Source organism: Strix aluco, chromosome 25, assembly GCF_031877795.1.
Source record: "Strix aluco isolate bStrAlu1 chromosome 25, bStrAlu1.hap1, whole genome shotgun sequence".
NCBI classification, from domain to species: domain Eukaryota; kingdom Metazoa; phylum Chordata; class Aves; order Strigiformes; family Strigidae; genus Strix; species Strix aluco.
The window spans coordinates 3,140,611-3,163,679 of NC_133955.1; the positions used below are offsets into that span (position 1 = coordinate 3,140,611).

General features: G+C 64.9%; 3 protein-coding genes across 4 annotated transcripts in view; 1 reads left to right on the plus strand and 2 right to left on the minus strand.

The window, feature by feature from the left end:
* The window catches only part of LOC141934667 (copine-5-like), a 13,673-nt gene extending 6,124 nt beyond the window's left edge, over nt 1-7,549 (plus strand). The window contains 26 exon segments of the mRNA XM_074850308.1: nt 487-538; nt 541-589; nt 872-902; nt 904-912; nt 1,012-1,088; nt 1,401-1,450; nt 1,587-1,654; nt 1,943-2,046; nt 2,259-2,277; nt 2,279-2,364; nt 2,885-2,926; nt 3,009-3,040; nt 3,043-3,087; nt 3,410-3,459; nt 3,539-3,600; nt 3,898-3,956; nt 4,067-4,104; nt 4,106-4,151; nt 4,154-4,248; nt 4,346-4,450; nt 4,452-4,474; nt 4,564-4,666; nt 5,829-5,886; nt 6,418-6,443; nt 6,446-6,493; nt 7,115-7,549. Of these exon segments, the coding sequence (XP_074706409.1) occupies nt 487-538; nt 541-589; nt 872-902; nt 904-912; nt 1,012-1,088; nt 1,401-1,450; nt 1,587-1,654; nt 1,943-2,046; nt 2,259-2,277; nt 2,279-2,364; nt 2,885-2,926; nt 3,009-3,040; nt 3,043-3,087; nt 3,410-3,459; nt 3,539-3,600; nt 3,898-3,956; nt 4,067-4,104; nt 4,106-4,151; nt 4,154-4,248; nt 4,346-4,450; nt 4,452-4,474; nt 4,564-4,666; nt 5,829-5,886; nt 6,418-6,443; nt 6,446-6,493; nt 7,115-7,306 (1,569 nt within the window). The 3' untranslated portion in view covers nt 7,307-7,549.
* Nucleotides 7,550-8,189: 640 nt separating this feature from the next.
* Nucleotides 8,190-20,214, minus strand: SORT1 (sortilin 1). Its single transcript, XM_074850288.1, has 19 exons — nt 20,023-20,214; nt 17,636-17,695; nt 17,303-17,376; nt 17,059-17,161; nt 16,062-16,226; nt 15,744-15,817; nt 15,496-15,545; nt 15,083-15,213; nt 14,818-14,962; nt 14,308-14,463; nt 14,044-14,150; nt 13,285-13,387; nt 13,019-13,187; nt 12,174-12,364; nt 11,709-11,898; nt 10,697-10,813; nt 10,385-10,493; nt 10,036-10,142; nt 8,190-9,771 (listed from the first exon to the last, which is right to left on the minus strand). Exons 1-19 carry the CDS (start codon nt 20,212-20,214, stop codon nt 9,510-9,512), a joined length of 2,505 nt encoding a protein of 834 aa, XP_074706389.1. The 3' UTR covers nt 8,190-9,509.
* On the minus strand, nt 17,702-20,016 carry LOC141934652 (uncharacterized). 2 transcript variants are annotated; one of them, XM_074850292.1, is made up of 2 exons: nt 19,031-20,016; nt 17,702-18,947 (listed from the first exon to the last, which is right to left on the minus strand). In XM_074850292.1, the coding sequence occupies exons 1-2, from the start codon at nt 19,696-19,698 to the stop codon at nt 18,317-18,319; spliced, it is 1,299 nt and encodes a 432-aa protein (XP_074706393.1). In that variant the 5' UTR covers nt 19,699-20,016; the 3' UTR covers nt 17,702-18,316. The 2 variants fall into 2 exon arrangements, with proteins under 2 accessions (XP_074706393.1, XP_074706394.1); XM_074850293.1 differs by having other exon boundaries at nt 18,302-18,701; nt 18,772-20,016.
* Nucleotides 20,215-23,069: the final 2,855 nt, after the last annotated feature.

Here is a 23,069-nt window from a genome sequence, read left to right on the forward strand (position 1 = left end):
TGCTGGTCGGTGTGCAGCCAGCTGGCCAATCAGGGCACTGCCAGCCCCAGCAGGTGGTGGCCGTCCCAGGGAGGGACACTTGGGGACGCCCCTTGGGGTGCCCCAGGCCCCCCCTCCTCGCTCCCTCCCGCCCCCGCCCCGCTGCTGCCCTGTAATTAACTGCTGCTTAATTGAGGGGCTTCGGGCCTTAATGAGCGGGCGGGGGCTGGGCAGGACGTGGTGCCAGCCCCGCGCCGGATGACAAAGGGGCACCTGGGCCCGCCGTGCCTGGCCCGCGCGTCCCCTCCCGCCCCTGTGTCACCTCACGTCCCACACGTCCCCCGATGTCCCCCCGTTGTCCCCGTCCCTCGCTCCATCCCCCCTCTGGTCTTATTCCTTCATCCCCCCATCCCCATGTCCCCGTGTCCCCGTGTCCCCATGTCCCTGTGTCCCCATGTCCCCGTGTCCCCATACCCCATGTCCCCTTGTCACCCCGGTGTCCCCCAGTTCGGCCGGACCGAGGTCATCGACAACTCCCTGAACCCCGATTTTCTGCGCAAGTCGTCCTCGACTACTTCTTCGAGGAGAAGCAAAACCTCCGCTTCGACCTGTGAGTGCCACCGCTGTCCCACACGCTGTCCCCCAGTGTCACCCCCCCCCCCCGGCCACCGCGGCCCCCGGCAGTGCCCCCCCTCCCACCTCCTCGCTGCGGGGCTGGGTGCGGTGGCTCAGGAGATGCCAAGCGGGTGCTGGCGTCTGTCCCCGTCCCAGGCGCGTCCTTGTCACTATCCAGTCCTGTCCTTGTCCCCAATTCCAGTGCCATCGCCATCCCTGTCCCCAAGGCCACCCCACCCCTGCTGCCTCGGCCATGGGTCCCCTGCTCTGTCCCCAGGTACGATGTGGACTCCAAAAGCCCCGACCTCTTCCAAGCACGTAAGTGTGAGGCCCCGGCTGTCCCCCCCCCAGCCCCCGCCACCGCAGCTCTGGGGACAGGGACAGGGACAGACCTCGGTGACAACCGCGGCTCCGCAGGATTTCCTCGGCCAGGCCTTCTGCACCCTGGGCGAGATCGTGGGCTCGGCCGGCAGCCGCCTGGAGAAGCCCCTGACGTGAGCCCCTCGCCTCGGTTTCCCCCGGGGGGGGGGGGTAACCCCTGCGCTGGGCTGGCTGCCCGGTGTCCCCATCTCCGTGTCCCCCCCGCTGTCCCCAGCGCTGGCGGGGTGCCCGGGTCCTTATCTGGGTGTCTGGGATGGAGACCAGACCCCGCTGCCGACAGCCCCGGCTCCGGGCTGCCCCGGGCTCCCTCACCCAGCCCCTGCCTCAGTTTCCCCATAGTGGGGGGGGGGGGGGGAGTGTCTGGCTTTTTTTTGGGGGGGGGGGGGGGTATCCCCTCCATCACCCTTCCGTGTGTGTCCCAGCAGGATGGGGACAGTCACCACGCATGCCCGGGGCAGGAGACCCCGCTCCGGCTGTCTCCAATGGGTGAGTTTTGGGGTGCTCAGCCCTGGGGGGGGAGGACGGACACAGACACCCCCCCCCCTCCCTCCCCGCTCACTCAGTGGTGTGTGTGTGTCCCCCCCCCGGCTCACGGCCCCTCCTGGCAGCAGCATCCCCGGGAAAGAAGTGCGGCACCATCATCCTCCTCGCCGAAGAGCTGGGCAACTGCGGGTGAGCCGTGGCTGCAGGGAGGGGGGGGGACAAGTTGGGGGACACCATATTGGGGGGGCTGAGACATGCCCCCCCCCCCCCCTCGGCTGCAACCCCCCCTGGGCCTTCCTCACTCTGGGCTGAGGAAGATGAGGGTCAGGGCTGGCTTGTCCCTGTGGCATGTCCCATGGGTCCTGGGTCCATCAGCCCCCCCCCCCCCCCCACCCCGAGCAGCACCCAACCCAGGATCCTGCAACCCCGATGTCCCCGGGGGGTGCGGAGCCGGTGACCCCACCCCCCCCGGTCCCCACCGCAGGACGTGGCCACGCTGCAGTTTTGCGCCAACAAGCTGGACAAGAAGGATTTCTTCGGCAAATCCGACCCCTTCATGGTCTTCTACCGCAGCAACGAGGACGGGACGTGAGTGACCCCCCCCCAAAAAACCTCAGGGACACCCCCCCTTGCACCAACAGCGGGGGGGGACACACCTCAGGGACCTCCAATGGGCTGGCTGGCTTTGGAGGGGGAGGTGTCTCCAAAAATCACCTCTGGGGTGACGGGGTGGGGGGGTGGCATCAGGGGGGTGACCCCCTTGTGTCGTGTGTGTGTGTGTGTCGTCCCCCCCCCGGCAGCTTCACCATCTGCCACAAGAACGGAGGTGGTGCGGAACACGCTGAACCCGGTCTGGCAGGCGTTCGCCATCCCCGTCCGCGCCCTCTGCAATGGCGACTACGACCGGTGAGCGCCGGGTTCCTCCCGGGGCAGGCGAGGGCGGCCGCTCTGCACCCCTCTTCCCGTAGTCTCTGTGGTCCCCGCGCTGACACCCAAACCCTCCAGCATCCCACGCCTACGCTGAGTGCCTCAGTTTACCCATCTGGGCAATGGGCTCATCACAGAGCCAGCCCCAAGGGGGTGGGTGGGTGGAGGGCGGGGGGCGTGGGGGGGGTGTCCCCCCAAAACCGGAGTCGCCGGCTGCGTGTCCTGGCGAGCAAAGCTCAGCGGCGTCGCGCCCGCTGGCTTGGCCCCGTGTCGGACGTTGCTGTGGCAACGCGGGATAAAAATATCCCACCGAAAAAGCCTGAGGAGGAGGAGGAGGAGGAGGAAGGAGGAGGAAAAGGCCCATGGAGGCGTCAAAACAAACCCACGGGGAGCAGGCGCTGGGGGCGGCCCCAGGGACCCATCCCAGCCCCCGAGGTGGGGGTCTGGGCTTTTGGGGGTGCCTGGAGGTGGCTCTGACCACCCCCCCCTTGCCTTGCAGAGCCATCAAGGTGGAGGTGTACGACTGGGACCGCGATGGCAGGTGAGTCCCGAGGGGACACCCCCCACCCCCACCCCAGCCCCGCACCCCGACTGTCGGTGACCCCCCCACCCTCGCCCCACAGCCACGACTTCATCGGGGAGTTCACCACCAGCTACCGGAGCTGGCGCGGGGACAGAGCCAGTTCAACGTCTACGAGGTGAGGGCTGAGAGCGGGGACGGGGGCCCACGGGGGGCCTTGGGGGGGGGTCCAGCTGCACCCCTGGGTGTCAGGGGTCCCTGTGCTGCACCCATGGGTGTCATGGTGCCCAGGGTTCCCACCCTGGGGTGTTACGGTCCCTGTCCCCACTGTGCCTGGGCTGCAGCAGCAGCCCCCTTGTCCCGCACCCATACTGGGTGTCACAGCCCCCAGCGCTGCACCCCAAGGGGGTTACACCCCTCCCAGGGTGCCCCCCCTGCACCCTGGGGTGGCTGCAGCTCCCGTGGCGAGCAGCTCCCCTCCACCCACCCCCCCTCCTCCAGGTGGTGAACCCAGGAAGAAGATGAAGAAGAAGAAATACCTGAACTCGGGGACGGTGAGGACGGGGGGGACGCAGGGAGGGGACACGGGGGGGGGCAGCCACTGTCCCCCGCTCAGCCCCTTGTCCCTGGCAGGTGACACTGCTGTCCTTCGCCGTGGAGTCCGACCACACCTTCCTGGACTACATCAGGGGCGGGTGAGCGAGGAAGGTGGGGGGGGGGGGACACACGAGCCTCAGTTTCCCCATCTGGATCCCAGGGGCTGGGCCGGAGCCGGGGGGGTGGGGGGGGGGCGGGCAGGGTGTTCCCACCCAGCTGGGTGCAGGGGGGTGAAACCTCAGCGCTGGGAGATCTGGGGGTCTCTGAGTTGGGGTCTGTGGGCCAAGAGCTGGCCTGAGGAGGGGGCTACCCCCACCTATACACACAGATCTCATCCTGCACCCCCCACCCCAGGTCCCTAAAGCCTCTTCCCCCCCCCCGCCCCCCACCTCCAGGACCCAAATCAACTTCACGGTGGCCATCGACTTCACCGCAATCCAACGGTGAGCGCGGGGCTGCGTCCTCCCCCCCCCCCCCCGGGTGTTATTTATCGAGGCGGGGGGTCCTTAAATCATTGAGGGGGGGTGGACCCAGCCTGGCTGAGCCCCCCCCCCGTCCACGCAGGGAACCCCTCGCAGTCCACCTCGCTGCACTACCTGAGCCCCCTACCAGCTCAACGCCTACGCCATGGCCCTCAAGGCGGTGGGCGAATCATCCAGGACTACGACAGCGACAAGATGTTCCCCGCCCTCGGCTTCGGCGCCAAGATCCCGCCCGACGGACACGTGTCCCATGAATTCCCGCTGGTGAGGGGCTTGTGTGTGTCCCCCACCACCACCACCACCACCCGGGGCTTTGGGGACATCGGCAGGGTCCTCGTCACCGAGGTTTCTCGTCTTGCAGAACGGTGACGCGGCCAACCCGGCGTGTAGCGGCATCGAGGGCGTCCTGGAGGCGTATCACCGCAGCCTGCGCAGCGTCCAGCTCTACGGACCCACCAACTTCGCCCCCCGTCGTTAACCACGTCGCCCGGTAAGGGGGGGGGGGGTCCCAGCACCCCTTGGTGGGTGGGGGGGGGTGTCTGTGCACACCCCCGGTGTCACTCATGGGGTGTCCCCCAGCTCGGCGGCGGCGGTGCTGGATGGGTCCCAGTACTTTGTGCTGCTCATCATCACCGACGGCGTCATCTCGGACATGGCGCAGACCAAGGAGGCCATCGTCAACGTGAGTCCCACAGATGGGGGGCGAGGTTGGGGTGCTCTGAGCTATGTGGGGTGCAACAGGGTGCTGTGTGGGTGCAGTAACCAGCTGGGGAGCCCTGAAATGTCAAGCCCCCCCTGGTTGGGGCACCCTGGAGTTGCCCTTGATGGGGTGCAACACCCACCACGGGGTACCCCAGGATGGGTGCAACACCCAGCCACATGGGGTACCCCAAGCTGTTGGGGTGCCCGAGCAAGTCAGGGGTGCCGGGTGCCATCGGTGGTCAAGGAGGTGGTGTCCCCTGCGGGGGGCGGGGGGGCAGCTCCTGCCTCCTCCCCCACGAGGGGTCCTGCGAAGAAAAAAAAGCAATTTTGTCGCCGAGGCGGCTCTTGGAAGGCACCAGCAGCACCTTTGCCCCCGCAAGCGCCGTGCCCCAGCCTGCCCACTGGGTCCCCCCCCGCCCACCCCAGCACCCACCCCAGCCTGGGAGCTTTATTTCTTCCTCCTCCTCCTCCTCCTCATCCCCCAACCATCCCTTGCAGCGGCTCAGCCCCATCTCGGCTCCCCAATACCCGGGGCAGCGGGAGGGTTGGGGGTGCTGGAGCTGAGTGGGGGTGCTGGGGGGGGGCGGGCAGGAGGCCGGTGGTGCCCCCCCAGTGCTGGGTGTCCCCGGGGGGGGCAGCTCCCGGCGGGGGCAGGAGGGAGCACAGCCCTGGTAATAGTATTTGCTCTTTATTTAATATCCCGGGTGCCCTTTGGGGTTGGTTTTGGGGGCGCCGGTGCTGCGCCAAGGGGCTCCCAGTCCCTGTTTTCGGTGCTGGGGGGGGGGGGTCACGGTGCCCATCACGGCCCCGGGTGCAGCCCGAAGCATTGGGTGCCCCATCCCCACCCTGAGCGCGGCCGGTAGCAGCGATGAGGCCCAAAACGGAGCAGAGAAACCGCTGGGGTGCTCCATCCCCCCCCGTCGTCCCCCCCCACCGTGCAGCAACAGAGTGGGGGGGGACCAGGCAGCACCCGAGGGGTGTCACCCTGTTCCCCCCAGGGACAAAGATGCTGCACCCCAGGGCCCAGTGGGTGCTGGGGGGTTAATGCCAGGGTGGGATGGAGCTGGGGAGGGGGCTGCGTGTGTTAAATTTGATGCTTTTTTTTTTTTTTTTCCCTTGCCCCCCCCCCCGGGCTGCTGCAGGCTGCCAAGCTCCCCATGTCCATCATCATCGTGGGGGTCGGCCAGGCTGAGTTCGACGGTAAGGCTGGGGGTGTCCCCATTCCACCCCGGCTCAGCAGCCCCCCCTGTCCCCAGAGGGGCTGGGGGGGTCAGGGCAGGGTTTGGGGAGGGCGGGGGGGGGGCACAGCTGCCTCTGGCTGCTGGGGAAATATGAGGTGAATTTGTTGGGGCTCAGCAGGATTCGCCGCAAGCCGGGGGGGGTGGCCGATGTGTGGTCGTGAGCGGAGGCGTTCGTTAGGGCTGAATGAGACTCCCCGGGGTGTGTTTGGGGGGGGGGGGGGGCGACACGGCAGCCCCCCCCCCCCCCCGCGGCAGCCGGCTGCTCTGGCACCCGGCAGGCAGCGAAGCCAAAATTAAATCTCCCCCAGTAATTGCCACTGATGAATCAGCCCCGCTCCCCTGCCTGCACACGCCTGCCTGCAGCTGCCAGCGCTGGGGGGCTGCTGGTTTTGGGGTTGGGGGGGGGGTTTAAAGGGGTCCCAGCCTGCGGTGGGGGGGCACTCGGGTGCTGCTGACCCCCCCCCCCCCCCTCGCTCCCCCCACCCTGCAGCCATGGTGGAGCTGGACGGTGACGACCATCCGCATCTCCTCCCCGCGGCAAAGTAGCCGAGCGTGACATCGTGCAGGTACCAACCCCCCCCGTGTAGGGAGCGGGGAACCCCCCCCCCCCGCGCTGGCCCAGCAAGGGGGGGGCATAGCGGGGCACCCCAAAATGGGCCCTGTCGCTCCCGGGGTGCACTGACTGGTCCAGCATGGAGGGGTGATGAGATGGACTGGAGGTTGGGGGGTGTATCAGGATGGGGTGGGGGGGGGGCACAGCAGGACATGGGGGGGGCACTGGGGGTAACGTACTGGGAAATGGGGGTGCACTGGGCCATGGAGGGGATGTACTGGGACATTGGGGGGGCATTGGGATGTGCTTGGGGGTGTGCTGGGATATGGGGGGATGTACTGGGACATTGGGGGGGCATTGGGACGTGCTGGGGGTGTGCTGGGATATGGGGGGATGCACTGGGACATGGGGGGGGGGCTGCAGTGGAGAAAAAGGGGTGCACAGGGCCTTGGGTTGTACCTGGATGTGGGGGTGCACTGGGATGGGGGGGGTACCTGGGACTGGCGGTGGACTGGGGTTTTGGGGACACGCTGGGACACTGGGGATGAGGAGGGGGCACTGGGATGTGGGTCTGTGGTGGGGGGGGGACACATGGTGGGTCCCCTCAAATCCTGGGTGTGTGTGTGTCCCCCAGTTCGTCCCCTTCCGTGACTACGTGGACGGGGGGGGCAGCCCGGTGCTGAGCATGGCTCGCCTGGCCAAGGACGTCCTGGCCGAGATCCCCGACCAGTTCATCTCCTACATGAAAGCGCGGGGCATCAAACCCCAGCCCGCCCCCCCCCAGCCCCGACCCCCCCCCGGCCCCCCAGTGCCCCCCGAGCCCTGACCGCACCTGGCTGGCACCCCGTGTCCCCCCCACCCCAGCCCCGGGGCTTGGATGTTTTTCTGAGCCCCCCTCTTTCTTTGGCAAGGGATAAAAGGCAGCAGGACCCTGCCAGGGCCCTGGGGGGGTTCCATCTCCCCCCCCCCAAACCCCCATAAATCAACCTTTTCTGGGGTTCCCGATGGGGGGGGTGGAACCTTCGCTGGTTTTGGAGCATCCTTGGCCGTGGTGGACCCCCCCCCCCCCCCCCCCCCCCCCCCCCCCATCCAGCCGGGACCATTGTTGGCCTCATCCCCATCCTGCACCCCCTGGACCGGTGCTGAGGGCCGTATCCTGCCCCCCCCCAAAAAAGGGGCAGGGGGGTCCCCAGCCCCCCCCCACTCCCCCTCTTGAGCACAGAGCCAGGATGGGCAAGAGCCCCACTGCCCCCACCAACCCCTTTTGCCCCCCCCCCAAGGTGTGAGGTCCCCTCCAGTGGCCTTGGTGACATTCAGAGGCATCCCCAGCCCCAGTCCCAGGGGGTGACGCATGCCCCCCCCCCCACCCCCCCCCCCCACCCCGCCAGCCCCCCCCCAACCCATCAGCTCCCCCCATCCTCCAGCAACGAGTGCCAGCTGCTCCCGGGGGGGGGGGTCCCAGGTCCTTTTTTGTGTCGTTCCCCCCCTTCACTTTTGTACTTGCATGGACAGTCCCTTTCTGTGCCCCCCCCCCCCACCGTGTCGTGTGTGTGTCTGCTGTGGGTTTGTATTAAGTTGCCTTAAACCAGAATAAATTATAATCTTTTTAATTACCGCCACCCCTGGGTCCCCTCCAGCACCGCCCCTGCAAGGGGTGACACCCCCCCCATCCTGTCCCCCCCCCACGACACAGATCAGGGCACACAGGGTCCGTTTTGGCTTTATTTCTAATAACCCAAATATTGCAAATATACAGAAAAAATACCAGTACAAAGTTATAACACATCCAGGTTTATTTACAGGACTCTGCACTGGCCTTGGGGGGGGTGTGTGTGTGTCCCCCCCCCCCTCCCCAGCCAGGCCGTGGGGAGTGGGGGGGGGGGGGCCGGGGTGGAGGGGGGGGGGGCACAGGGCTATGGCTTTTCGTTAGGGGGTTATGCTCTGTCCCTGTCCCCGTCCCTGTCCCCAGGTAAGTCCTGGGGGGACGCTGAAGCACATGCAAGAGGTGCTGGGGCCATGCCCCCCCCCCCCCCCAAAAAAAAAAAAAAAAACTCGCTGGAGTTCATGCTGTGTTGGGGGGGGGCAGGGGGAGGCAGGCAAAGCCCCTGTACCCCAGCTGGGGCGGGGGGGGTGTCACAAAAAGCCCCCACACCTGGCTGGGAGGTGGGGGGGCCGTTGTGCAAACCCCCCCCCCCAAAAAAAAAAAAAAAAAAGGGATTTCCAGTGTAAGGAGACTGTAACAGTGCTGGGACCAAAACCTGGCAGGGTGCAAGCGGGGGGGGGGGGGGGGGCGCTGCCAGCACACGGTGCCAGGGCCAAGAGAAGGACTGACCTGCCCCGGGGGGGCTGCTCTGAGCCCCTCCCGTCCTGCCTGCGTCCTGCCTGCACCGCTGCCGGCTGGGGGGGGGGGGCAGGGGGCTGAGCCCCCCCCCCCCCCCCAGCCCCTCACTAAAGAGCTTCAAGCTTTAATTCATTATTGCTGCGTTTCCCTCGGCCAACGCCAGCCCGGGGAGGGGTGGGGGGAAGGGGGGGGCAGAGCCAAGCTGTTACCCACGGCCATGGGGAACCCCCCCGCTAAGCTGGGGGGCGCGGGGGGGGGGCTGGCAGCAGCGCAGGCAGCCCGGCTCGTATTGCTTTGGAGAAGAAACAGGCAGCGGGGCTGGGAGCTGCAGGCAAGCCTGGCTGTGCCCCCCCCCAATCCCCCCCCCCCCGGCAGCAGTGACACCTCGGGGCTCATCCCCAGCACCCCAGGGCCGACGCTGCCGTCATGGGTGGGGGGGGGGAGTCGGGGGGGGCTCCCCACGGGGGACACCAGTTCATACTTAGTTATCCTTAAAATAGCCCAGAAAAGGGGAAAATAAAAGACCCTAAAAGCCTCCCCCCGCCCCCCCGCGCCCCGTGCTGGAAGGAAATATTAAGTTTAAACCCCCGCCTGTGTGCCCCCACCCGGGCAGAGTGGGTGCGGGGGGGGTCCCTGCCTGCACGGAGCTGGGTGCGGGCAGCACGACGTGTCCGCGGCGTCGGCGCCGCTACTCCAGAGGTCCTGGGGGAAGAGACGGGACCGTCACCCACCGGTGTCCCCAGCCAGGCCCCCCATCCTGCCACCCAACAGGCCTATTGGAGATCGGCGGGGGGGGGGCGCCTGGTGGCCCCCACCCTGCGCTCACCTCGTCAGAGTCGTCGTGGTAGCCACCCTTGGTGGCCGCGGTGCCGGGGTCCAGCGCGTCCATCCCCTCCACGCCGTTGGCCTCCGCGTGCTGCCGCAGGACGGAGTAACGATGGACCAGGAACCTGGCGGGAGCAGAGATGGGACCACACACACACACACACACACACACACACACACACACAGGCGTGACCACGCTGCCTGTACCTCCAGGAAGCCCCCCCCGCACCCTGGGGGACACGCTGGGTGAAGAGCGTGTGGGTGCTCCGGGGTGTGTGGGTGCTCCGAAGCCTCTCCGCGGTTTGAAGAGAGATGTGGGGAGGGACAGTGTCATCCCTGGGGGGTGGGAGGGTGGGGGGGGAGCCCCCAGCCACCGCTCAGCTCCTCACCTGCCCCCACAGGACGTATTTCTTGATGAGGAGGACTCGGCCACGGCGGTGACGAGCAGCACGGCCACGACGGCCAGAATGATGGGAGTGGAGCTGGCGGATGCTGCCTGCGGGGAGAGGAGGAAGCCTCGGCAGCTGGAGGGTGCCCACGCCCCCCCCAAACACAACCAGCACCCCGGGGGATAAAAGCCACCAAGTCCTGCAGCACCCAGCCAGGATTCAGGCAGGCAAGAGGCCGCAGGCAGGTTTAGGCAGGATGGTCCTGGCCACCACTGGCTCCACGGGTACAGGCAGGAGATGGCCCCATGCCAGAGCTGTCCCCGCGCCTGGCCAGTGTCCCGTCACCTACCAGCTGGCTGGGGTTGAGGAAGTTGCTGGTGCATTTCTTCTTCATGTCCTTCTCCTCCCGGCTCGGGCTCTCCCCTCCCCAACACTTGTCCCCGGGGATTTTCCGATACCTGGAGATGGGGAGGTGACACCCGGTGACCCCACAGCTCCCTCGGACACATCCCAGCCACCCGTCAGCCCCCATCTAGGTGACAGGGCAGGCTCTGTCCCCGCTGGGTGCAGGTGAAGGATTCCCCGGGGATTTGGGGCGGGGGGTTTCCACCCTGTTCCTCCCCGATTCCTGGCTCCAGCATCGACCACCGCCAAGCTTTACCCACTGGTCTTGAGCAGCTCCCGTCTGCCGTAGAGGCAGAATTCCAGGTCGTGTCCCTTCAGCTCCGGCTGCTCCACACAGACAGACTGGTTCTCCGGGCGGTAGTAGCCAAAATCACTGCAGGGAGGAGGAGAACTTTCAACAAGGGCAAGTGCCAGGTCCTGCATTTGGGCCACAAACAACCCCCTGCATGGCTACAGGCTCGGGGAGGTGTGGCTGGAGCTGTTGTGGAAGAGAAGGATCTGGGGGTTCTCATTGACAAGCAGCTGACCATGAGCCAGCAGTGTGCCCAGGTGGCCAAGAAAGCCACGGCATCCTGGCTTGTGTTAGAAATAGTGTGACCAGCAGAAGCAGGGAGGTGACAGTCCCCCTGTGCTCTGCACTGGAGAGGCCACACCTGGAGGGTTGTGTCCAGGTTTGGGCACCTCAAATCCGAAGAGATCTCGAGGGGCTGGAGCGAGGGCAGAGGAGGGCAACGAGGTGGGGAAGGGCCTGGAGAATAAATCCTGTGAGGAGCCATTGAAGGAGCTGGGACTGTTCAGTGTGAGGAGGAGAAGGTGAGGGGAGACTCATCACTCTCTACAGCTCCCTGAAAGGACGTTGTGGAGAGGTTGGTGCTGGTCTCTTCTCCCAGGGAATTAGTGACAGAACAAGAGGGAACGGCTTGAAACTGCAACAGGGGAGGTTCAGGCTGGACATGAGGAACAAATGTTTCCCAGAAAGAGTGGTCAGAGAGTGGAATAGGCTGCCCAGGGAGGGGGTGGAGTCCCCATCCCTGGGTGTGTTTAAGGGCCGTTTGGATGAGCTGTGGGGGGATGTGGGGTAGGGGAGAACTTTGTAGAGTCGGGCTGAGGGTTGGACTCGATGATCCCGAGGGGCTTTTCCAACCTGAATGATTCTGGGATTCTAAGAGAAAAGGAGATGAGACCCCGCTCGGGGACCTGGGCTGAAGGAGGGTGACACCTGGCCCGAAATGGGGACAGAAGGAGGGAGACGTGAAGACGGAGGCTACCAGAGGAAATCCTCCAGCGTGCAGGGACAGACGGACGGCTGCTTGGTCACCGTGTAGTCCCGGCCGTTCTGACACACCGAGGACTTGCGGAGACGCCGGTATTGCTCCTTGTAGCCCAGTATGCAGCCGTCGGTGGGGTCACTGGTGTTGCTGGAGTGTGCCAGCCAGATGGTGTAGTCCTTGTCCTCGCCTGTGAGGGAGAGGGCTCAGCGCCGCGCCTGAGGGGTCCCCGGGGAAGGGGAGGAGGACAGCACCACCCCAGCGCTCGGCAGGACGCAGCCACGGGCAGGGCACGGGAACCCCGAGCGCTCACCCCGTGTCCCCCCCGTTGGGGACCAAAGGCCGCGCTCCCCCCGGGACAAACTCTGCCACCATCACCCGCACCGACGGCTGGGGGCAAGAGTCCCCCAGCCCAGCCCTGGCTGTCCCCAGCCCTGCTTGTCCCCAGCCCCCGGCAGCTCTCACAGGTCCTGCTGAGCAGCTCGCTGAAGTCAATGGTGTAGGAGACCCACTTGCGGGAGAGAAAGCTCCCTCGGAAGCCCCAGACGCTGACGTTCATGGAACGAGCCCCCGGCTCGGACGCCAGACCAGTGAAGAAAATGGGGTCCTTGGAGAAAGTGTACTGATACCAGCACTGCCCTTCGTCCGTCGAGAACCTGCCAGGCGAGGGGTCAATCAGCACCCGGGTGGGCCGGGAGGCACCTCCTGCAGCAACCCCCTGTCCCCACTTTGCTTGGGGAGTCCCCCCCCAAAATCCAGTGAGACCCTCCCCTCCTCAGCCTGTGTGTACTCACAGAATCATCTCGGTTGGAAAAGCCCTTGAAGCTCCTCCAGTCCAACCATGAACCTCACCCTGACCATTCCCAACTCCACCAGATCCCTCAGCGCTGGGTCAACCCGACTCTTCAACCCCTCCAGGGATGGGGACTCCCCCCCTGCCCTGGGCAGCCCATTCCAACGCCCAACAACCCCTTCTGCAAAGAAATCCTTCCTAAGAGCCAGTCTGACCCTGCCCTGGCGCAGCTTGAGGCCATTCCCTCTTGTCCTGGCGCTGGGTCCTTGGCTCAAGAGACTCCTCCCCCCTCTCTGCACCCTCCTTTCAGGGAGTTGCAGAGGGCCATGAGGTCTCCCCTCAGCCTCCTCTTCTCCACACTAAACCCCCCCAGTTCCCTCAGCCGCTCCCCATCAGACCTGTGCTCCAGACCCTGCACCAGCTCCGTTGCCCTTCTCTGGACACGCTCGAGTCATTCAATGGCCTTTTTGGAGTGAGGGGCCCAAAACTGAACCCACTCATCGAGGGGCGGCCTTACTCAATGACGTTGACAGGCTGGCTGGTGTGTTCGATGGCGACGATGAGGCCGCCCGAGTCCAGGATGGCGTAATGGTGTGGCCCCTCCAGCATCCGCGCCCAGGTGTAGCCCCCGTCGTCCGAGATGTAGACATCGGGGCTCATCACCGAGATGGCCCCTCCGACGCTCCCTGGGAAAAGCACAGCGTGATTCAGGACACACACACACACACACACACACACACACACACGTAAATACGGGCTCTCCGTCCCCGCGAGGCTCGGTACCGTGGGCGATGACGATGCCGACGGCGTTGGGCTCGGAGAGGGGAGCCATGGGGACGTTCAGCTTCTGGGAGATGCTGTAGGAGGCGTGGATGTGGAGGCTGCACTGCAAGCGCGAGAGGAGAGCCCGTCCAGGAGCCCGCGGGGACCACGCGCCGCGGGGGAACGTTCGCCCGTTAACTCCGAGGGGGGTGCTGGACCCTCCCCAGCCTGCTCAGGGCTCGTCAGGCAGCCCCACGGTGTGAGCCACGGCCCCACAGTGAGACCCATGGCCCCACATTGAGACCCACAGGCCCACGGTGAGACCCACAGGCCCATGGTGTGACCCACAGCTCCATGGTGAGACCCACAGCCCCACAGTGTGAGCCACAGCACCACGGTGTGAGCCACGGCCCCATAGTGAGACCCATGGCCCCACGGTGAGACCCACAGGCCCACGGTGTGAGCCACAGCTCCATGGTGAGACCCACAGCCCCACACTGAGGCCCACGGCCCCACACTGAGACCCATAGGCCCACAGTGAGACCCACAGCCCCACAGTGAGACCCATAGGCCCATGGTGTGACCCATGGCCCTACAGTGAGACCCACAGCCCCACGGTGAGACCCACGGCCCCACACCCGGCCGGCCCCACACCCTCAGCATCTCCCATGGGAGCTGCAGGATGGATTCGCTCGCCCCTGAGCATCCCCTCGGCAGAGCCAGGACAGAGGGTACCCAGGGAAACGGCACCGGGACCCCCTCGGGGGGGGACAGACCCACCTCTTCCTTGCTCCTGGCCGTGGAGTCACAGGTGGTGTTTTTGGGTTTCCGCAGCGGCACCCACTCCCCACCACGGTCAAAAGTGATGACGGACTGGATGGAGTTGTCTGGTGGGAGGAGGAGGAAGAGGAGGATGCCCAGCACGTCCTCACCCCCGCCCTGCACGAGGGTCACGCTCCCCTCCAGTAACCCCAGGTCCCAGATCCCATCCCTGGGGAGGCACAACCCCAGTTTCGGGGCGGGGACGGAGACGCGGCCGCCCACCTTCGGAGAGGACGCTGGTGATGTAGATGCCCCGCAGCGAGGTGACGTTGGTGAAGTCGGTCTCCCCGCCCGTGGTGGTGTAGAGGTGCCGCTCCAAGGACTTGGAGTAGACGATGCCGCGGTCGTCGGAGGTGTAGATGGTGCCAAAACCCGTGTCTGCGAGAGGAACGTGGGGACAGCAGTGAGGGAGGGGCTGGGGGGGCCACTGCAGACTGGCATCAGCAAACCCCCGGGGTGTTTCAGAAAGAGAAGAAACCCCCAAATGCTGCAAAACAGACCCAGCGTGGTCACAGACCCCCGCGCGCTGCAAACCGGAGCGAGCAGCCTGCTAATTAGCGATGCCTTAATGAGACAGTCCTTCCTCCAAGGCGCAGCAGAGCTACTGCTGCGTGGAGAGCCCTGTGCTGGGGTGAGGCGCTGGCTTGCTTGCTGCAGAGAGGTTTCCAGTTGTGTCCCCCAGCCCCGGGACGTGTCCTTGTCCCCGTCACACGCAGCCCGGTCCCCACTCACCGCCCGGCTCGTCCACGTGCATGAACACCAGGTCGTCGTTAGCGGCCAGGATGGAGTAAAATTGCTCGTGCCCGACGGAGGGGAGCTGGGCCATGTTCCAGGTCTCGCCCTGGTCGAGGGAGACGTGAATGCGCCTCGTGGTACCCTGGGGAACCCAAAGCATCGTCATCCTTCATCCTCCTCGCAGGGAGGCCGGGGAGAGCTGCAGGCAGGGACGAGCCACCGCTGCCTGCTCTCCAGCAGTGCCAGGAAGGGGGACAAGGACCTTCTCTGTCATAACGGAGGCAAAAAGAAAGCGTCCTCCCAGCCCGAAGGAGTAAATCTTGGTGCCGATGACCTTGAAGGTCTTGCCGAAGTCGGAGGTTTTCTTTAGCTCCAGTAACCCCAGATCAGCTTCTTAAGAAGAAGGGACAGTGGATTAACGAGCCCGGAGCTGCCTCCAGCTTCGTCAGCCGTCACGGGAGCTGTGTCCCCCCGCAGCGTCCCAGTATGTCCCCCTCCAGTGTCCCAGCTCTGGGTATTCCCAGCTAATCCCAGTTTTTCTGCTGGGACCACCGTGCTCTCTGTGGGGGGCTCTGCTGGGGGGTGGATCTCTGGGGGTGAACCAGAGCCCCCCGCAGAGCTCCCAAAGTGATGGGGGGCCCCCAGAGAGGTGACTGGAGATCAAGAAGCACTTACTGCAGGAGTTGTTCAGGAAGGTGGTGAAGAAGATGGTGTCGTTCGCACCCCTGAGGAAGAGGAGGGGAGGGGGGGGGGACACCCAAAAGCAGGTGGGACAGGGTGGCCCAGGATGCCACCACCCGCAGATTCATCCCATCCCTCAGAGAGGGGTTTGGGTGGGTGGGTGTACCCCTGCTGCTCAGGCTGCAGTCAGCGCCCCCCCCAAATCATTTCCCGTCCCCCCCCCAAAGCAGGCAGCCACTCACCACTTGGCCAGGCAGACGGCTTTGTGGATCTCCTCCCACTTCTCCCCAAAATCTTTGGAGACCCAGAGGCCGTTCTGCAAGAGCCGAGAGGTTGGATATGGACAACCCCCCCAGCCCCCAACAGTCTCCCCCCAATTCTGGGGCTGCAAACCCCCATCCTCAACCATGTGTGTCCCCCCCAACCCATCCTGGGGCCACACGCATCCTCCAGGCACAGAGCCCCGGACACGCAGCCCTGATCCAGCTGATCCTTGGGGAAGCACCACCAGAAGCCTTCACCGTCCCCAGCCAGGGTCTCATCCTGGCTCCCCCCCTCACCTCGGTGCTGAGGGCCAGCAGGAAGTCTGAGTTTTGGGGGTGGTAGGTGATCTGCACCAGGGGGTGGAAGGGCAAATCCGTCTGGATGAAATTCTTGGCAAAATCAGACGAGCGGAAGATCCTGCCGCCACGGCTGCCACCGGAGACGTCGCCCGTCAGGATGACCTGGGTGTGGGGAACGGGGGGGCTCAGCCATGCCGGGAGCTCCAGAACAAAAACCACCACAGCCCGTCCAGCCTGGGGTGGGGGGCTGCTGGGCGCAGGGGGGTGTCCCGGCTCACCAGCATCCTGGCACAGAATCCCAGAATCATCCAGGTTGGAAAAGCCCTTGAAGCTCCTCCAGCCCAACCATGAACCTCACCCTGACCGTTCCCAACTCCACCAGATCCCTCAGCGCTGGGTCAACCCGACTCTTCAACCCCTCCAGGGATGGGGACTCCCCCCCTGCCCTGGGCAGCCCATTCCAACGCCCAACAACCCCTTCTGCAAAGAAATCCTTCCTAAGAGCCAGTCTGACCCTGCCCTGGCGCAGCTTGAGGCCATTCCCTCTTGGCCTGGCGCTGGGTCCTTGGCTCAAGAGACTCATCCCCCCTCTCTGCACCCTCCTTTCAGGGAGTTGCAGAGGGCCAGGAGGTCTCCCCTCAGCCTCCTCTTCTCCAGACTAAACCCCCCCAGTTCCCTCAGCCGCTCCCCATCAGACCTGTGCTCCAGACCCTGCACCAGCTCCGTTGCCCTTCTCTGGACACGCTCGAGTCATTCAATGGCCTTTTTGGAGTGAGGGGACCAAAACTGAACCCACTCATCGAGGGGCGGCCTCACCAGTGCCGAGCACAGGGGTCAGATCCCTTCCCTGTCCCTGCTGGCCACGCTGGTGCTGATACAAGCCAGGATGCCATTGGCCTTCTTGGCCACCTGGGCACACTGCTGGCTCCTGTTCAGCCGGGTATCAATCAACCCCCCCAGGTCCCTCTCTGAGTGACACGCTGCCCCCTCCTACCTTTCCCGAGTTCTCCGGGCCGATCGCCATGCCGAACTCTGTCCGGATGAAGGTGTTGTTGATGAGGCCGGTGATGTCCTTGAAGGTTTTCCCATAGTCCTCGCTGCAAGGGCGGAATCAGCACGGCTGTGAGCCAATGTGGGGACTCAGGACCTGCTCCCAGCCCACCCCCCCACGCGTGCCAGACCCCGCTGTGCCACCCATGGGGTCCCGAGGTTGAGGGGGTGGGTGTGAGGGGGCTCACCTGCGGTAGAGCTTGGACTGCCCAAAGCTCACGATCACCAGCGGCACTTGGAACGTCGTCAGGACAAGGATGACCTGGGCAGGGACAGGCAGGGTCACACCCGGAGCTAGAAGGCTGCCCCCCCCACCCCCCCCCAAAGGGAGAAGGGCTGTCCCGCCCCCCTGCACAAAGGGCTGTCCCCTCCCTGGGCACCCCCCTCTCTCCATCCCAGTCCCTGCTTCAGGTCCCATGGGCCCCACAGCCCCTCGGGCACAGGAGGGGGCAACTGTTGTGTCCGTCTGTCCCCCCCAGAGGGAACCGCAGCTGCCCCCCCAGCACCCCTACAGTGCTTACCCCTGTGCTGTCGCCCACCCAGGAGAGTGACACGGAGCCGCTGAGGTCGTCAAAGACACACTGTGAGGGAAGAGATGGCAGAAGGACTGTTAGAGCTGGCGGGGGGAGTGAGCACTGGTCCCCCCCCCAGAGCAGGGCAGAGCTGCAGTGTGCCCCATGGCCACCCCCTCCCAGGGGACCCCAGAGTCCCGGTGCCTCCCCCTGCCACCTCCCCAGGAAGGTGACACTGAGCTGTCCCCATGGCACACGGGTGTGGGAGGGTCCCCACCATGTGCCACTCAGCCCCCCCCACATCGTGCTGGGCCCCCCCCGCCCCACTCAGACACTGGAAAAGGCTCCCACAGCCCATGTCCCCCCGTGTCCGACCATCCCTCCCGGAGCAGGCAGGGTGCCAGGCAGCTGCCTGCAAGCCAGAGACCCCCTCGGTGGCACTGGGGGGCACTGGTACGGACTGGAGTGGCTGGACACGAGTGGGCAGCAGGGTAAGGGCAGTTGGGGACACTCGTGGGGTGCCTGGGGACACTCGTGGGATGTCTGGGGACAGAGCTGCTGGCAGCCCCCGGCTCTGCCCGCAGCAGGCAGGGGAGAAGAGAAGCCCTGCGGTGGGAACAAGGTCATGGCCGTGGCTGTCCCCATCGCCCACGGGGGGGGGGGACGACACAGGGAGGGGACCCCATGGTGTCACCCCATCCCCATGACCCACTTGGCAGGAGGCTTCGCCTTATGGGGGGAAAAAAAGGGGAAGGGGGGAAAAAAATGTGAATTGGCGCAGGACCAGTCAAAGGACTGGTCAAACTGGGCTGGCAAAGCCACCACCACCAAGCGGCAACCAGTGGCAACCAGCAACCGGCCGGGCCGGCAGAGCGGGCACAGATGGTGGCCAAGAGCCAGCGGATCCTGGCACCGATCCAGCACAGGTCCTGGTACTGATCCCACAGTGATCCTGGTACTGATCCCGGCACTGATCCTGGTACTGATCCTGGTACTGATCCCACAGTGATCCTGGTACTGATCCCAGCACTGATCCAGCACAGATCCTGGTACTGATCCCAGCACTGATCCTGGTACTGATCCCAGCACTGATCCAGCACAGATCCTGGTACTGATCCCAGCACCGATCCCAGCACTGATCCAGCACAGATCCCAGCACTGATCCTGGTACTGATCCCGACACTGATCCCACAGTGATCCAGCACTGATCCTGGCACTATCCCGGCACTGGTCCAGCGCAGATCCTGGTAATGATCCCAGCACTGATCCTGGTACTGATCCCACAGTGATCCTGGCACAGATCCCAGTACTGATCCCAACACTGGTCCCAGCACCGATCCAACACAGATCCCAGCACTGATCCCGGCACTGATCCAGCACAGATCCTGGCACTGATCCTGACACAGATCCCGGTACTGATCCCGGCACTGATCCTGGTACTGATCCCAGCACTGATCCAGCACAGATCCCGGCACTGATCCTGGCACTGATCCAGCACAGATCCTGGTACTGATCCCGGCACTGATCCAGCACAGATCCTGGCACTGATCCTGACACAGATCCCGGTACTGATCCCACACCGATCCCACACCGATCCGGCCCCCCCCGGGGAGCGGCGCCAGCCCCGGGTTAATGTTCAACTCGCAGCCGCTCCCGCGGTGGGAACAAGGTCGGGATCCCGCTGCAGTGTCCGTCTGTCTGTCTGTCCGTGTGTCCTTCCCTGCCCCCGAGTCTGTCCGGCGGGGCGGGGGGCGTGTCTGCTCCCCACTGTCTGTGCTGCCTGTCTGTCCGTCTGTCCGTCCCTGCTCATGGAGCCCGGCCCGCTGCAGCAGGTGCCTCGGCTGGCGCATGCAGGGCAGTGTCTGTCTGTCTGTCTGCCTGTCTGTCTGTCGGTCTGTCGGTCGGTCTGTCGGTCTGTCTCTTAGCGGAATGTCTGTCAGTCCGCCCCGGCCGGCCCCAGCTGGCACAGGGAGGACAGGGTCTGTCTGTCCGCCCTGGGGAGATGTAGGGGCGAGGGGGTGTGTCTGTCTGTCCATCTGTCCGTCCGTCCCAGGGGATTCAGGGAAGGGCATGTCTGTCTGTCCGTCCGTCCGTCCGTCCGTCCCGCCCCCCCCCAAGAAATCACCTCCCCGCGCCAGGCGCTGTCAGGGCGCAGGGCGGGGAGCTGTCCGTCTGTCCGTCTGTCCGTCCGTCCAGCCCACAAGGCTCCGGCCGGGGCGGGGCGGGGCGGGGCGGGGGGAGTCTGTCCCGCCTGACCCGGACCCCGGGAAGGTCCCCGCCCTCCCCGGTAGCTCCTGGGGGTTCCCCGGTGCCCCGACGCGGTGGCTCTGGGGGCTGTCTGTCTGTCTGTCTGTCTGTCCGCCCGCCCGGGCCCGCGGCCCCGCCCGCCGGCTCACCTGGTGCGTGTTGTTGCCGAGGGCGGCCGGGACACCGCGCAGGCCGCCGCAGGCCTCTCCGCCCGCCGCCGCCGCCAGCCCGCCGCCGCGGGGGGACCGGGCCCGGGTCCTCACCCGCAGCCCCAGCGCCGCCCCCGCCGCCGCCGCCAGCGCCAGCGCCACCGCCAGCCGCGCCGCCCCGCGCGGCCCCATGGCGACTCCGGCCGCCGCCGCCGCCGCCCCGCCACCGGGCCCGCCGCCGCCCGCCCCCCCGCGCCCGCCCCTCGCTCGCCCCTCGCTCGCCATTGGCGCTCCACGCCCCGCGCCCCGCCCCAGCGCCGCGCCCCCGCCTTGTGGTTGGCTGCGGGAGACGTCGCTCTCGGTCGGGGCACACCTCCCCCGCGGCCCGCCCCGCCCCGCGCCTTCTGGTTAGCCCATTCCTTCGTCAATCACCGCCTTGCTCCTCCTGTGATTGGCCGGCAGCGCTTGCACCATGGGCGCGAGCCCGCCCTCTGCTTTTTAACCCCGGGCTCTAATCTACCTAGCGACAGCCCTCTGATTGGCGATGCGGCGAGGGTGGGGAGCGGCGGAGCGATTTTCTGATTGGCCGAAGCGACAGGTAGCCGGGGGCGCGCCAGGCCCACCCCGGCCCATTCACAAGGTGCAGCCGCCCACGTGCGCGGGGACCCCCCGGCGGGACACGAAGCCCCCGGGAAGGGGCTCCCGGAGCTGGGGGGGGGGCGAGGCACAAGGCCTGGGGAAGCTGAGGGTGGCTGTGGGGCTCAGCGCCTGGCTTTGGGGGCGCAGAGCTGGCAGGGGAGGGGGGACGGGGGACAGCAGCGTGTCCCCCCCGGGGCCGGCTCCCCCCTGGCTGGTACAGGCAGATCCGAGTGTTGTCGTGCCCGGTGACGGTTACACCCGTGCACGTCAGCCACGTTGCACAAGTGGGCTGGAGCGCGGCCCTGCCCTCCCCGGGGAGCGTGGCTGCAACATGTCAAACAACAAACACCCCTGGCAGCCGCCCCGCGGAGAGGGGAGGGCTCCCCACCCCCCCCCAATAAGGTGTGTCCCCCCCTCCCGGCTCAGGGCAGGGGGATGGCAGAGAAGGGGACGAGGAGTTCCCACCCCCCTTGGTGTCTTAAGTCTCTCAGAGGGGGGTTAACCCCCGCGCACACCCAAGAGAAAGCCTCAGGGAGCATGTACCACCCTCCCCGCCCTCATCCTTTGACTTTGCAAAAAGGGAATTTTCATTTTACTGCTGGGTCATCCTGCTGCCTCCCCCCTCCCCAAAAAAAAAAAAAAAAAAAAGACAATCTACAAGTTTGATGTGTGAAAGGCACAAGGAAACCCAGCTCTGTGGGGGCGGCGTCGCTCAGCTAACCCCAGCGAGGGCGCGGAGGGGCCGGTATCAAACAGGCAGGCGGGAGGTGAGCACGCAGGGCTCCGTTACCCTCAGCCCCTCTCACATTTAGGCTGTTGTCTGTCTGGAAAGAGCTCAGGCTTTTCGCTTGCCAAGACGGATCAGATAAGGAGCACAAAGGCTCGATTTTCACTTACAGGGGAGCCGCTCTCATGTGATGCTGCCACCAGCAACCCATGTGATGAGGGCAGGGCATAAAGGACCATTTTCTGCTGAGCACCACATTGGGAATAATTAGCTTTTTGTGTTTCCTAGGACACAAACAAACCTAAAAAGAGCACTACCTCCCAGAACAGCAGGGTTTATCGTGGGGCTGGGTGCTTTACAACAGCTGGGACACCCATCCATCTCCCTCCCAAAGCAGAAGGGAACAGGACTGAGCTTTGAGAGGATATAAAGCTTTGAAGCACATTAAGGATAAAGGGTGTTTATATCTTACGCGCACACACAACAGCTGATAGCAGCCCCAGTTTCGCTTGTGGGGTGGTTTTTATGTGGGTGACGCTTGGGGTGGTGCCCTGGATATCATCCTGGCCTGCTGGATATTCAGGATAGGCGAGGTCCCGCGCCAGAGCCGCCCTCACCCCTGCCTCAAATTCATTTCAGGGATGAGGAGCAGAGAGACCGGGGACGGTGCTCCAAAGTTGTGCAGGAAGAGCCAAAGTCTGGCTCGTTTCCCTACATTTCGGCTACAAGGAAGGTCTCCCCGAAGGGTAAAGTCCATCAACTAGTTCTTTGTTATGTTTGCTCTTCCACCTGCAGGTATAGGGCGTTGTATTCGACCCAGACCACGACCTCAGGCATCGCCTGATGATCCAATTTGTTTCTTTTAGACTGTTAGGCAAAGAGGGGAAACTCACAGCAGGAACTCCTGAGAGGAGGGTGCTCGGCTATTCTGAAAATTGAGGTTATCCAGGGACTGATCTTCCAGCCACGAAGACCTGGCTTCCCTTCCTGCATCTGTCTGGCAACAGCAAGAAAGGAAAAAAATTAATAGGATTGGCATTTTCCCTTCCGCAAAAGGTAAAGCCTGGCAGGTGTGAGATCAGCCGCAATTTGCTGCGACTGGTTTTGCCAAGTGATGAAACACCCACGGGAGACCGGCAGCCGATCCCTAGCGCTGAACTGAGGAAAGTTACTCATTTCAGTCAAACATAATGCTGGAAATGGCCCCGTTTACCAGGGCAATCCCCCTCCCGGCAGCAGCACATGCCACGTCTGTCTCCCACAGCAGACAACGTTGTTTTGTTCAGGGTGAAATTGTAATTTCTCAAAATAGGACAGAACAGAGCAGCCTCCGCCGCCTGCCAACGTTCAGAGAACAAGCTACCAGGGGCCAGGGCAGAGCTGGCTCCCCAGCCCCTGAAGCTGCACTGACCACGCAGGCATGGTTTTGTAGGAAAGTACTTTGGTAATCTCAGTTTATTCCCTTATCAGACTGATCTTCAATTCTCAGATGCTGTTTTGAGCACAAGGAGAGAGGTGTCCCCATCCCTGGGTGTGTTTAAGGGCCGTTTGGATGAGCTGTGGGGGGATGTGGGGTAGGGGAGAACTTTGTAGAGTCGGGCTGAGGGTTGGACTCGATGATCCCGAGGGGCTTTTCCAACCTGAGTGATTCTGGGATTCTGTGTCTGCTGGAGAACAAGAA